Genomic DNA, 14,339 nt, shown 5'->3' on the forward strand with positions numbered 1-14,339 from the left:
GCCGCCACGCCACTGCGTGCATGAGCCCCATTCATTTAAATGGGGCTCAAGCATACACGTTATTTGTTTTACGCAGGGGAGTCCGGAACGGTTCCGCAGTGTAAACAAAGGGTGCACTGTACAAGCAATGGAAAGCAGCAGAGATAGAAACAGGTAACCAGGGTTTCCTCAAATGTTGCTCTTCCCCATGTTTCTTCCATTGCTTCTTTGATTAGAGACAGAGGTCTCTCTTTACCGAATTCCATCTTTTTTTAGCCTTTGTCTCAGCCTCACAGCCAGGAGATCCTACCCTTCCCTATCTATAAGACGCAGAATTCCCTTGATTACTATTTTCTCAGTAAGATTGTTTTGGATTAGTGGTGTGTCAATGAATTTGCTTTGGGATTTTGTTCAAATTTTAAAGGAACTATCCAAAGTGCTGAACCTATTGGGAGGAGTAGAGTTCAGCACCTTGGGTACCTACTCGAAAGTTTTGACTGGAACCCCGAGTGAATTCACCATCCCACTGACATGGTCGGTACCATTCATCACTGTCTTTAATGCAGATGCCAGCTTCCATGTAAAGCCTACAATCATATCTAATGCTACAGCACAGTGATAATACAAAAGGATAGCATGATGGACATGTCAGGGAGAGAAAAAAGACACCAAACTGAAGTTAATCCCACTGAGTAGGTGGCTCAGGAGCCACAATTCTTTGTGTGATCATATACACTATGCATAACTCCTACTCCTTTTAAATTAGGGTTAGGTATAAGTCCTCCGGGAGACACTGGAGGCCCTTATCATTCCACCACATCTGCTTCCACAAAATAAATAAATTAATAGGACATATGGAAACATGTTTTTGGACTTTCCTTGGACCACTAGAGGGCAATTTGAAGCAAAAAAAAAAAAAAAAAAATTGGGGAGGAAGAGAATTTTACAAAATTTCATTTTGACCTCAGGGGACTCCAAGCATGGTAGAAATGTCCTCTGCACCCTCCTCCAATAATATATATAATATACACATACATATATACAGAGAGACGGAAAGAGAAGAGCCAGTGTGGTGTAGTTGTATGAGTACTGGACTGTGACTCTAGAGACCAGGGTTAGAATCTCAGCTCAGCCATGGAAACCCACTGTTTGACCTTTGGCAAGTCACATTTTCTCAGCCTCAGAGGATGGCAATGCAAACCTCCTCTGATCAAATCTTGCCAAGAAAACCCCAGGATAGGTTCGTCTTAGGGTGGCTATAAGATGGAAACAATTTGAAGGCACACAACAACATCAACAACATATTTGAAAAAAAATAATCACTAGTGGGGGGGTCACAAAAACAGCCCGGGGAGGGGGGAGCCCATGTGCCATACACACAGAAGTTCTGTCATATAACTGGGGCTACACACACACCGGGTGCCCCTCCCTGCATTTTGCTCCAGTAATGGGATGTTGCTTTAAGTTTCGGCACGGCAACTCAGTTCCTGCACAAAGCCACTATTCAGTGTAAGCCAGCTCTCCTATCAAAGTGTAAGAGTGGTCCTGACAGATAAATGGCAGGCATTTCAAATTTTTATTCAAGCTCCTGTAGGTGAATTTTATAGCTGTCACAAAACTTTTTAAAATACTGGAAGTTCAGGAGAGAGTTCTTTATATCCATCTTTGTGTTTATAAGCACCCCAAGCTACAAATCATGTCTTACTGCATTGCTCATGCTTCACATGTGTTTTCAGGGTGATTTCACAATGGCAGACACTCAAAATCACTGAAGCACTTGTGGGGAAATTATCCACCTTTAGGGATTTACAGTCAAGTCTTGGGCATCAACTATGAAGTCGAGCAGTATTTTTATTTTTACTTTTAGCTGTTCTATGATTCTCCTCAAATTAGTTCCAATGAATATGCATTAAGAGGGATTTCATTCTCTCTATGCAAACCCTGAAGGAATCAATAGTAATCCCCTTGGACATCAAATAGAGGGAGTAAGTCTTCAATCCTACATTAGCTGTGTTTAAGTCCTGTGTCCCTTTTTGTTCCTGGCATGACTATCATGGTATCTTTTTGTAATGTCACTGTGGTGTGGTAATAGATGGGATTGTTGACTTTACATGGAAGCTGAAATCCGTATAAAGACAATGGTGAGTAGGCTCAAGTCTATGAAAGCTCATGCTACCAATTTCTTTCTTCCAGTTGGTCTCAAAAGTACTACAAGATCCCTTTGCATACTGATTTTCCAGACTAACATGGGGCCTAAACAGACAGGCCAAAATAAAGCTGCTTCAGGTCACTTTGGAGGTATGCTATTGAAATGATGCATGCGTCCTAAGAGGCCAGAAGCTGCACAAAAGCCATGCTCCAGTCCTATGGACTGGACCACAGTTTTGGCACAGCTTCTGGACTCTTAAAATGTGTGTGTCATTTAAACAGCATACATCCAAAGTGATCTGAAGCAGCTTTATTTTGGCCTGCCTGTACAGGCCTATGGTTATGTCTGAATTCTACCACACTTAACTGGAGTAATTTTTTTGTTGCTAATTAGCTACTGAGCAAGGTGCAAGGCACTACCATTGGTTCTAGGGTCCTAATCAGCTCAGTAACAGGTAATCTAATACCCGGTACACACGGGCGGAAGTGGCGTGGCGGCGTCGATTTTAGGGTTCCAGAGCGTGCAGCAACCACATGCACAAAGCTACTATGGCGGCATCATGGAGGCCTACTGTCCACATGGGGGCTGCCATGATGACGACACTGCCGTACAGCAAGCAGACGGCACTGGCAGGAAGTGGCATCATGGCAGCGCCCCTTCCTGCTTGCGACGCTGCAAAAAAAAAGCCGCTCTGGGGGGCTTCTTTTTTGCAGCGGAGCCCCACAGTTTGGTTGCTGCAGCAACGCTGCGCAGCAAATAGGGGTGGCATTTCGCCGCCAATGTGTACCAGACGTAAGAAATCTTTTTACTTTTTAATCACTGTTTTAGTGCCTTATTACTTGATTTTATTGCATTTTGATGATATTTAACACCACAGTATTGAAAACTGTTTCTGGATATTTAAAATGAAAACCAGTATGGACATGTTTTAAATACAATTTCAATGAACTCAAGTAGAAGTAACTTTTAAGTTGGTTTGTACAGCAGGCATGGTCAAATTGTAGATGCTGCTTTTACTGAACACTCTCTTCACTACCTAGGGATGATGGGAGTTTTTTAGCAAACAGCATAGAGGACCATATGTTGCTCACTCCTGTTTGTATATGGGATTACACTTTAAGTAAGGTTGGAAAAAATATTTGCAAATATTATAAACATGGGTGGAAAACATGTTTCTTAGGTGTTGAGATACTCTGAAGAGAAGAATCCTGGACTGATCTGTTTTCTGAGCATATTATTATTAGGAAACTTCTCTGTACTTACAACTATTACTTAATTCTCATACTACTGTCACAGTCGTAACTCCCGCCCCCAAACCTACTTTATTGGGAGGAAGGAGGTCTGTTCTGCTGGTGATAAGAGCATGTGGTGCATGGTGTTTCCATCAGGTTTGAAGTAGAACGGGCCAGGAGAGGTTACTTAGGGGCTGGACAGATTGGTGGAGACCACGGCAACCCACTCAGATGGAGACTGTGGCAACCAAATGCCACAGCCTATGAGAGGCCAAAAAAACCCCTGCTACCTGGTGGGTTCTTTTTAGGCCATGCACAGGGTGCCATTGGTACGCTTGCATGCTATGAGCACGTCCGCATGGGCAGCACTGTTTGGGCACTGTGCTGTGCAGACGTCATCATGGCTCACCCTGTATGGACGGGTGTAGTGAGGGGAGCCCCGGGGCTGGGAGAGCTGAGAGGGCAGAAGTGGGCCAGGTGGAAGAGGAAGGAGGAACGTTCCACGGGATGGAGCTGGAGAGGGCGGAGCCAAGGGTCCCTGAGGAGGAAATAAAAGAGGAGGGGCAGTGGTGCACGGAGAGAGGGAGACATTGCGGAAGAGGAGGTCGGGGAGCAGCGGACGAGAGAGGGACAGTGCAGGTCAAGAGGAGCCCAGGGAGAGAAGGAGTCCCGGTGTCCCTCCAAACCAGACCCAGCTTCCGAAGGCATGGGCCTCACCAGGAGGTAGAGTTGTGGAATCCGCGAACAGAGGGCGTCTACACCTACTCGGATGAGGAGGAGTGGGCACAACCGCCGGCCAGGGACCTAGAGGACGAGTGGTGGGACCCTAAAGGAGAGAGGTGGGAGTTTGGCCCTCCTCCCCAGGAACACGACAAGGCCGACTGGGAACCCCTAGAGAAACGCTCTGGAGGGCGGAAAGGTTGGGGGCCTGAAGACGCCGAGGCTGAGAAGCTGGTAGACTAAAGTGCTTGACTCCCAGGATTTAAGAAAGGGAGGCTTATTGGCTGGTTGGGCCTTTGTTTGTTCAGCACAGGGAAAAGGGAAGAGGAGTTCTGTTGGTGCATTAAAGTACACTGTTGCAGCAAACTTGAGTCCAGTAAGTTTGTTTCGCATGTGGGCCAGAACTTCCCCTTTTTTCAAGGGCAGCATGCAGCCTGGAACGCCGGCCCCGCCCACAACGGGTGCACGACATGATGGTGGCCAGGGTACACGGTAGGGTTGCTGAGCATGTAAACACTCAGCCCCCATGCACCCCTACTTCAGGCCCAGGCAAGTGTAAAGCACCCATCTGTACTGGCCCTTAGTTATATTTAACTAAGTAGCTGATATAGAATACTGACTACTTTTTCCCATGCAGAAAGCACATCTTCAGCACAGAAATGTGTTTTCAGTGCAAAAAGACACCCTCCTGTGTATTCTTGCATAAATACCTGCTAAAGCATGGATAATCTCATGACAGCCCCGCAGCCGTCTCTGGTTTTCCCAACTGAGTTTTTCTTGAGTATTGGGAAACTCCTTTTTTGGTCAGGACACAAATAATTGTCAATATTCTTTCCATCCCTATTATAGAGAAGTTGCTACTATGATCTGTGAAATCACAGGCTTCTAAAGAGAAACTGGGGCTGCATCCACACTGGAGAAATAACCCAGTTTGGCACCGCTTTAACTGCCCTGGCTCAAGGCTATGGAATTCTGGGAGTCGGAGTTTGTCGTGGGCCCAGAGCAGAGCAGAGCAGAGTCATGAGCCAGAAAAGAGTTAAACCGGTGCCAAACCGAGTTATTTCTCCAGTGTGGATGAAGCCTGGGAGTGTCAAATGCTCTTCACCACTGGAAGCTCATTACATGAGTTACAGCAGAGAACCAAGTTCATGCTTTTGATGGCTTTCTTCTTCAAACTAAACAATAAGACTGGAAAGCCAAAGGATTGAATCCATTTACTTTTCTCCCCCCCCCCCCCCCCGTTGCATCTTAGGTTTTATTTTATAGACAGGAAGACCAACTGCTGCCATGCTACAGAATGACATTCTGTCAGCACTAATGTTGACTTGTGACAACCCATGTTTAAACTATACTGTATACCATGTGGTGATGTCAGCTAAGTTCCCGAATGGTTAAATAACTGTCACATTACTGACTGTTTAGTTTCCACCACTAGGAACGTTTCTTTCTAACTACAGCTTTCAGAATTGCCTGCATGAGATGGAAAACTCTTTTCACCACCACAATTACAAATCTCTCAGGTTTCCCAGAGTGGTTTCAAAAATGACTCGACAATGGCTTGAAAAAGCTGATGCATCACAGATTGGCTTTGGACAGTCATCAGGCTGATGGACATTGAGTAAACCATAATTTGCAGATTGAAAGCCAGCATCAGGATTGTTGGGGTAACACCCACACTTCTGAAAATTCCTTATCAAACAAAAGCATGCTTTATTATGCTCATAGTGTTAACATTTATACCCCATCCTCCTTCTAAGGAATTCTTGGTGGCATATGTGTTCCCCTCCCCCCTCCATTTGTTCCACAATCATTCAATGAGCATCATGTTTAAGCTGGGATGTCAATTCCAGTCTTCTTGACCCAAGTCCGGTCCTCTAACCAATGCATCAGAGTAGGCCTTATGGGCCTCTAGATGCTGTTGGATTCCAATATAGCAGCTTATAGCAGTTTAATTTATATACTGCTTCATACCACCTAAGCAGTCTCTAAGTGGTTTACAAATGTAAGCTAATTGCCCCCAACAAGCTGGGTACTCATTTTAACAACCTCAGAAGGATGCAAGTCTGAGTCGAGCCTGAGCTCTGGCTGGTATTTAACTCACTACGTTATGGTTTGTGAGTGAGTGGCTGCAGTACAGGCATTTAACCACTGCACCATTAGCCTCCCATTAGCCAATAGTAAGGGATCATGGGACTTTGAACCTAATAACATCTAGAGGAGCACAATTCGCTCATCACTGTATTAAATTATGGTGGTTTGTACCACAACATGGGCACACCTTGGCTCCTTTGTGTGAAAAGAATACAAGAGAATCTGGTTTGCATGCACGATGAGGGAGAGATGTTTGCTGTGTTGTTAGCTGCCTTTGAGTCATCCTCGACTCATGGCAACCCTATGAATGAGATGTCTCCACCCACCCACCCCACCATGCTCTACCTCTCTGCTCAGATCCTATAGGCTCAAGCCCATGGTCTCCCTGATTGAATCTGTCCATCTGGGCTTCTGCTGAGTAACTGGGTTGCTGGGAGAGAGATAACACCATGTTAAAAGCAAACTCAGACTGCATCTGCACTGCACAAATAAACCAGTTTGACACCACTTTAACTGCTATGGTTCACTGCTATGGAATTCTGAGGTTTGTAGTTTTGTGAGACATTTGACCTTCAGGTCTGGTGCCACAACAAACTCCAAATTCCAGAATTGCATTGCATTGAGCCATGGTAATTAACATGATGTCAAACTGGATTGTTTCTGCAGTGCGGATGCAGCCTAAGGGAGGTGGAGTTCCATGGAGGGAAAACAGGGAATACCCTCCCCCCTCACTGCCTGGTTAATTTCTGATTTGCAGAAAACCAGCATTAACTTTGCACAATGTAGTGGCTTGAGAGTTGGACTATGACTCTGGAGTTCAAATCTCTGCTTGCTCCCAGATGACATTGGGCAAGCCACACTCCACCTCAGAGGAAGGCAAATCTTGCCAAGAAACCCCCATGATATGTTCGCCTTAAGTTTGCTGTAAGTCAGAAATGATGTGAAGACACATAACAACGACAACAAGTCCTTAATTTAGATAAAATTCAGATACCACCTGAAACATATTTGAAAAGTGTAGATCATTAAAAAAAAGGTCACCTCTACACTGCAATGAAAGATGAATTATCAGTGTGGTCTTCCCTTTAAATTAATTGCAATTGATCAGTGTGGCTCTCTGTATTTCTGCTTAGAAAGTAAAGTGTTTGCTTGGGGAGAAATAATGCTATGAATATTTCTGATGTCTTGGAAAATAAAGTTTCCTAATTTCTTATGGAGAATATGCTCTGGAAGTTCATCCAAACCTATATGGGAATGTTATTAGGTGAACACAAGTGTATCAGGTGTATTACTATAATTTTCCTTTCTCCTTTTTGTTTAGTATTTTTTTATTCTAAGAGAAGGGAGGGAGGGAGGGAAAGAACAAAAAAAGGCCTTACTTGGCCCTAAAACGTCTTTTTTCCATTAAAAATATGAAGAAATTATGCTCACACCCATTATGATTGATTATCAAAATGTAATTAATCTGGGGGTAGTTTTTTGGGTCCTTGAGGACTCTTGGGACCACAAATAATAATAATAATAATAATAGAACACTGTAAAATTTGCACAGCACTTTACACATTGTATTAGGAGTTCTTATTTTCCTTTTTCTTGATATATACAAACAACAAACTCATTGTTACTGCTGATCTTTATTTGCCCACTACAGTACCACCAACACATAACAAGGTAGAGGGACTCCCATAGTTTACAAACATGTGTATTTGTGCACATGTGCCTTCAAGTCACCTGTTGGCTTATGGTGATCCCACAAATTTCTTAGGTAAAGAATCTTCAGAGGTGGTTTTGCCTGTTCCTTCCTCTGAAATATTGCCAAAAACACCTGGTAGTCATTGGCAATCTCCCATCCAAGAACTAACCAGGGCTGACACAGCTTAGCTTCCAATGAGATCATACAGGATCTGGTGCTTTTAGGACAAGTGTATCCCCCCTAAAAAAAAACAATTTGGGGGAACACCCTTAAAACAACTCAACCACAACACTAGGACCAAGTCAGGCCAGGGTGAAGGTAGTCTTAACTAATTTCCAACACCTGTAGCATGAAAGGTTAGGGTTTAGCACAGTTTCAGCTGACCCAGTGCCTGTCCAGCTTGCTTTATATCATCCTGGCCAGTAAGGATTACAGTGTAAGGCTCTGAAGACCCATTGGTTGTCAGACTAAACAGTGTTGGACTAGATACATTTATGGACAGACTGGTTAAAAGTAGTGCTTGGAAAAGTTAGGTTTTTGGTCTACATCTCCAAATTCTCTGGAGCTGCAGTCCACAAAAGTAACTTTTTTCAAGCTCTGTTAATAAGGCTTTCTTGGTGGCTCAGACTATAGAATTCCCTTCCACAGGAAGCTAGAATGCTCCCCTCTCTGTTTTCTTTCTTCTGGGCCTTCCCCAGGCCTTTTTGAGTGTTCAGGATTTGTTGCAGAAGGTCTTAGAATTATTGTGTGTTGCAATGCATTTTTATCATCACTATTCTTACATTTTAAGAGCCTTTTAATAACCATTTTAAATTAACATTTTGAATATTACTGTTTTTTCAATTGGGTTTTTCTGTATGTGTTTTTCATTGTTTTAACTCTATTTTGTTTTAACTCATAATTGTGATCCACCTTGGGCCCTATATTGGGAGTAAACCGAGGGGGAGGGGGAGGAATATAAACTAAATAAATAACAAAATAAATAAGATTAGGGCGCAGGGTCTGAATGAGAAATAAAGCCTTGTATGCTACTATTTACTTCCTAGTGGAACTGGAATATAAGCAAAGGCAATAACTGAAACAAAAAAGAACCTGAAGGATTTCATTACCTCTGGCTAGATTAACACACATGAGGTTCAGTGCAGTTATTTCCTTTCAGGGATGAGGAAAAATAACTACTTTGCAAGCATTAGTACTATCAGCTAACAGCAGGACAGGGTGGGAGGAATAACTGGTCTTACTTTCTTTTTGCTGTGGGGCAGCTGGTTGGGTTACATAGGCTTCTGAACAATTTCATTACAGTCACTAGGATTAGTGCAGGTGACTTGAAAATTAAACTTTATGGATTGTAGTCCAATGATTTGGACTGAAGCACCTACATCACTGGATGTTATCCAAGCTAAAATGAAGTTCCAATACCCTGGAGATGCTCTGAGTCTCTTGCTTTCCAGTCTTTCGGCCTATTTTGTATTTTGATAACTTAGTTTGCTAATCACAGTAAACTAAGTAAAAACCACTGCACACCTGGCATGCATGAATAGTGAATATCCATGGCATCTGCCACTGGGAATAACATTCCTAGTAAAATACATATTTCAAAAATATATTGTCCATGCTTCCATTCAAGTTCTCTTGGGCTGTAACCGAAGCTGGCCAGTGAATATGAATAAAAATTGAGGATTTATTTTGCACTCAAATGCATTCTTCTCCAGTGTTATTGTTGTCCAGTGTATTAGTTCTTTAAAAGTGATGCTCCAAGTTGTATCACATAAATGCTGCCCCAAACTATGTGAGAACAAAAATACTGCATGTGATGATCAGTCATGGCCCCCTTCACCTTGGTGCAAGACTTTAGACCATATTTGCAAGGCTGCTAATGAACAAAACAAACTGCCATGTCCTTAGAGTGTTGAGACCCCCCCCCCAAAAAAAAAGAATCTCCCCATTGCTATCGTTAAATAAAATAACCAAGTGGTTTCCATTACGCCAGCAAAAAAGAACAGAATGAATGAACCCTTTTTAAAGCTTTGCCTCTTGGGTCAAATGTCAACTTTGGTTTGAATATACTAGACACTGTCTGGAGTTGTTGTGACCCAGCCACCATTTTCATGTCTGTGAAAGATGGAGCTGGGGGGGGGGGGGGTGGAAAGCCCTATACACTTTTCCAGGGCAAGTGGTTTATTGACCCTTTTGGCTCGACTGTATCTGGAAAGCTTGGCCAGTTTGTCCCAGGGAGTCAAAGTTCACCAGCCTCTCATTTGACATCAATAAACACCAGCTGTTCCTGCTGAGCTTGAGAAATCAATTCTCTGTCAGACATTTTTCCAAAAGTTCTTTTGACTAACTGCCTATATTGGTTGGTGTTAATAAAAATAAAAATAAAACTCTCAGGTGGAAAATGATGGAAAACAAAGGGGTGGAGGGGCAGGGGTGGGGTAATTACTACTCACCATCACATGAGCAGCGTACATTTCTGTAGAATCGAGGACACACAAAGCTAATCCTTGCTGTGCTGTAGGTCATCAGGGAATGAGAATCGATAGACAGGCTTTGCTCACAGTGTTGCTCCTGACAATCCAGTCCAGAGCAATTCTTTTCCAGAATAGCTGAAATGCGAATCACATTTTCCAAGTGTCGCCTTGCATTGGTGAGCTTCTGAATCAAGTAGGCAGGCTTATAGAAGCCACCAGTGTGCATCTGAACTGTAAACAGCATGTCGAGTTGATTGGTGCCCGCCACAGGCTGAATGCTAATGATGTGCAGGCTGTCTTGCTTCTGGGTCAGGACAGCGTTGCGTAGGGTGCGCCTAAATCCATGCATGTGGAGCCCCACAAAATCCTCTGGGGAGACATTTTCAAAACGGATGGTGACTGTATTTTGTAGCATTTCCTGCATCAACTGCTCAACATGGACTGTCACATCCATGGGTACCTGGAAACGGCCATCACTGACAGATACGTTCAGTACGTACTTCCCACTGTCCAACCCTCCAAGGGCAATTATCTTGCCATCATGATTGTTGACTTTGAACAAACTCTTCTGCTCTGACTTCAAGCCATATGTAAGGACATCATATACATCTTGGTCTGTTGCATGTATCTTCCCAATAACGCCACCTGGAAAGTCATCTTCCATAGTGACAATAAAAATCTCTAGTGGAATGGCGGTTGGCTTGTGGATGCTCTCTTCAATAACCCGGATCTGGATATAGGTGTGAGATACCTGCTGAGGTTTCCCAGAATCCTTTGCCTAATTGAAAGTATAAGAAATTGTAAAAAGTAAGAAACAAAATGATCAATTTTAAGTACTGACCACCACCAGAGTGGTGCAGTGGTTTGAAACCCACATTTTAGTAAAAAAAAACCGGAGCAGATCTACTGAACCAAAGCATGGACTTACCAAGAACCAAGATTCAATAGCTCTACTCTAGTTTCAACTAACATTTGCTTTCAGCCCAACAGTAGTTGTTTTTCTCAAAGGATTTTAGAATGTCCATAGTATAAATGCTGACACCAAGTACACAGTTGAGTAATAATAACAATGGTGGTGGTAGTGGTTGTGGTAATGATGATGTAGAACAGGGGTTCCCAACCTGGGGGTCACGACCCCTTGGGGGGTTGCCAAGTTGTCTCAATTAAGAGTTAAACTATGTGACAGATTACATGCATAGTACAGCTGGCCCTCCATAAACACGAATTTTTAATCCAGGGATTGAAAATGTTCCAATAAATAAATAAATTCCAAAGAGCAAACCTTGATTTTGCCATTTTATATAAAAGGCACCATATGACAAAAACATTGCCTTGGTCCAGGCCTCAGAGGGAGAAAAGAACTGCTGGACCTGATCCCCTTCCTCACCACCATTCCTTTCTCCTTTTGTGTCATGTGTTTTTAGATTGTAAGCCTGAGGGCAGGGAACTGTGTAATTAAAAATAATTATAATTGTAAGCTGCTCTGAGACTTTTAGGGCTGAAGGACAGGATATAATTACCATAAATGAAATAGATAGATAGATGATAGATAGATAGATAGATAGATAGATAGATAGATAGATAGATAGATAGAGATAGATAGATAATGGGATTTGAGCATCCACAGATTTGGTATCCATGGGGAGTCCTGGAATCAGACTATATTCTCTTCATCTGTACTTTTATAACCAGAAGGAAAGGGAGTAAAAAACAAACAAAAAGAAAAGTGGAAGTGAAAGTATCCAGAACTCCTGGTTTAAAAAACAAACAGACCTTTGATGGAAATGGGGATGTTAAACAGTGCATATATACAGTTTATGGGAACTGGAATTTTTCTCTATTTATTTATTTATTTGCCAGAGAAAGATTGTATGGAGCTGCTAAAATATCCTGGGGGCTGCATGGAACCTCAGGGCCACACTTTGCCCACATCTGACTTAGCCTATTTGCCCCAATCGGCAGCAGCTGTCCAGGTCCTCAAGCAAACATCTTCTATTTTCAGTTTTGTAACCTAGGACCTTTTAAACTGGAATTGAAACCAAGCTCTTTTGTTTCTGAAGTGTCTGCTCTACTATTGAGTTGCTTTTCTCTATGCAAAATATTATGTTACTGCCATCCTTTTATCTTCTGGGGTAAATAACTGTGGTCAGCATTAATTAGTAGAATCTAATCTTCGGCCGACATATCACTAATGCACCCCGGTTAATTTTGATGTGGTACCCTGGATTATAATGAAAATAACACCACCATTCATTACTCAGGCAAACAAGGATGGACAGTCGAGGGAAGCTTAGGAAAGTTCAGTAGTACTATCTATTGAATGGCCTGGGATGATGTGGAGGGTAGTGAGCAGCTGACAACCCCCTTGTCTGGTTTTAGCCCCTTTCCAAATAGCCCTACCTACGTGCAAGCCAAGGGCACAAATTCCACAATAGGATATGGATTTAAAATGGAAGTAGGCAACATGTAGTCGTCCAGATGTAGGACAGCAAGCTGCCATTATCCTCATCATTTCTCACCATTCACTATCATGGCTTGAGCTGATGAGAGTTACTGTACAAAGTAAAATTTGTACTGACTCACAGAGAAACCTAAAGGCTTGAAGTGATCCCCATGAATGTTATATCCCAAGATTAGGGAATACTCATATAATTTATCGTTACTTTGGTTGCTGAATTTCAGTTTTGCCACCACTGCGAAACATCATATAGGACTGGAACCTTGTTAGTCCCCTCTACAATAGACTCACTGAACCAACTGTTGAAAAGTAAATCCACACATGGGTAAATCCAACTGATTCAATGGCTCTACTCTCAAGACACAGGTAAACTCAATGGATTTAATGGCTCTACCGAACAGGAGAGTTTAACCTCATGGAGTGCATGAAGGAGAAAAAGATGAAAAGCTATTGGTACTGTTTTTCATTCTAGTTCTTGCCACTGCAATGAACTGGGAATGGCCACCTTTTTTTCAGCCCAAGAAAGATGAAAAACAAGACAGAAAGACATCACACATATCCTGCTACCGGCCATACCACAAAAGGATAAGGGTGCAGCACCACAATAAGGCTGTATTGCCAAGAAGGAGGACTTGATTGTGGTGTCCCTGCCTGTTTTTTGTGACACAGGCATTAACAGAATGGTCAGTTCTATATTAGAGATGCCCCTACTATGGTGTGTGTGTGTTTCAGGAGATTGATGGTACCATCCTACACCATTGCCTGCAGGGAATGTGCTACTGTCTCCTTCTTATCCTCTAGTGAAGATGAGCAGATGCCATAGCTTCTTCTTGTGATATTAAAGCACAGGTAACATTCCCTGTTTGTCAGGTAACAGGGAAGATGGGCATCACTGCCACTGAGACAGTGTCTCTCTTATTCTGTATGTGTGGGGGGGAGGGAGTGGGGATATATTTTTTGGCAAAATTTGTTTTCAAAGGAAGCAACAAGCAATTCAGCAATTTTCTTCCTGCTATGAGAAAGTCTTTGAAAACTGCACAGTTTTCCAATACTATTCACATAGTTTGGGATTAATTCTGTGCAAAATTTGCACATGGACCCCCTTTTTTTACATTGAAAACATGATTTTCTGAAATGTGCACAAAATACTATTTTCTTTTCCTGCAAAGAAAATGCTGTAGCTGAAGACCTATTTTGTGCAAAATCCACAGGTCACTTTTTGTGAAGAAAACGCCATCTTGTGAAGAGGAAATGTTATTTCTGTGCAAAAATACTATTGTCTGCACAAAAATGTTGTTTCCTATGCAGAAAATAATGTGTTTTTGCACACACAAAAATCCACATGTGAGTTTTGTTTAGAATAAAGCTTCATCTGCACTGCAGAAATAGTGTAGTTTGATACCAATTTAACTGCCATGGCTCAGTGCTATGGAATTCTGGAATTTGCAGATTTATGGGATACTTAGCCTTCTCTGTCAAAGAGCTCTGATGTCACAACAAATTATAAATCCCAGAATTCCATTGCAAAATCTGAGCTATGGCAGTT

General features: G+C 42.5%; 1 protein-coding gene across 8 annotated transcripts in view; it reads right to left on the reverse strand.

Moving 5' to 3' along the window:
* FAT3 (FAT atypical cadherin 3) overlaps window positions 1-14,339 on the reverse strand; it is a 631,203-nt gene that overhangs the window by 70,175 nt on the left and 546,689 nt on the right. For all 8 annotated transcript variants that reach the window (XM_089512860.1, XM_089512858.1, XM_089512859.1 and 5 more), the window contains one exon: window positions 10,315-11,113. In XM_089512860.1, the coding sequence (XP_089368986.1) occupies window positions 10,315-11,113 (799 nt within the window). The remainder of the gene's footprint in view (window positions 1-10,314; window positions 11,114-14,339) is intronic.

The sequence above is a fragment of the Sceloporus occidentalis genome, unplaced genomic scaffold, assembly GCF_023333645.1.
Source record: "Sceloporus occidentalis isolate IW3139 unplaced genomic scaffold, rSceOcc1.0.p SCAF_2, whole genome shotgun sequence".
NCBI lineage: Eukaryota > Metazoa > Chordata > Lepidosauria > Squamata > Phrynosomatidae > Sceloporus > Sceloporus occidentalis.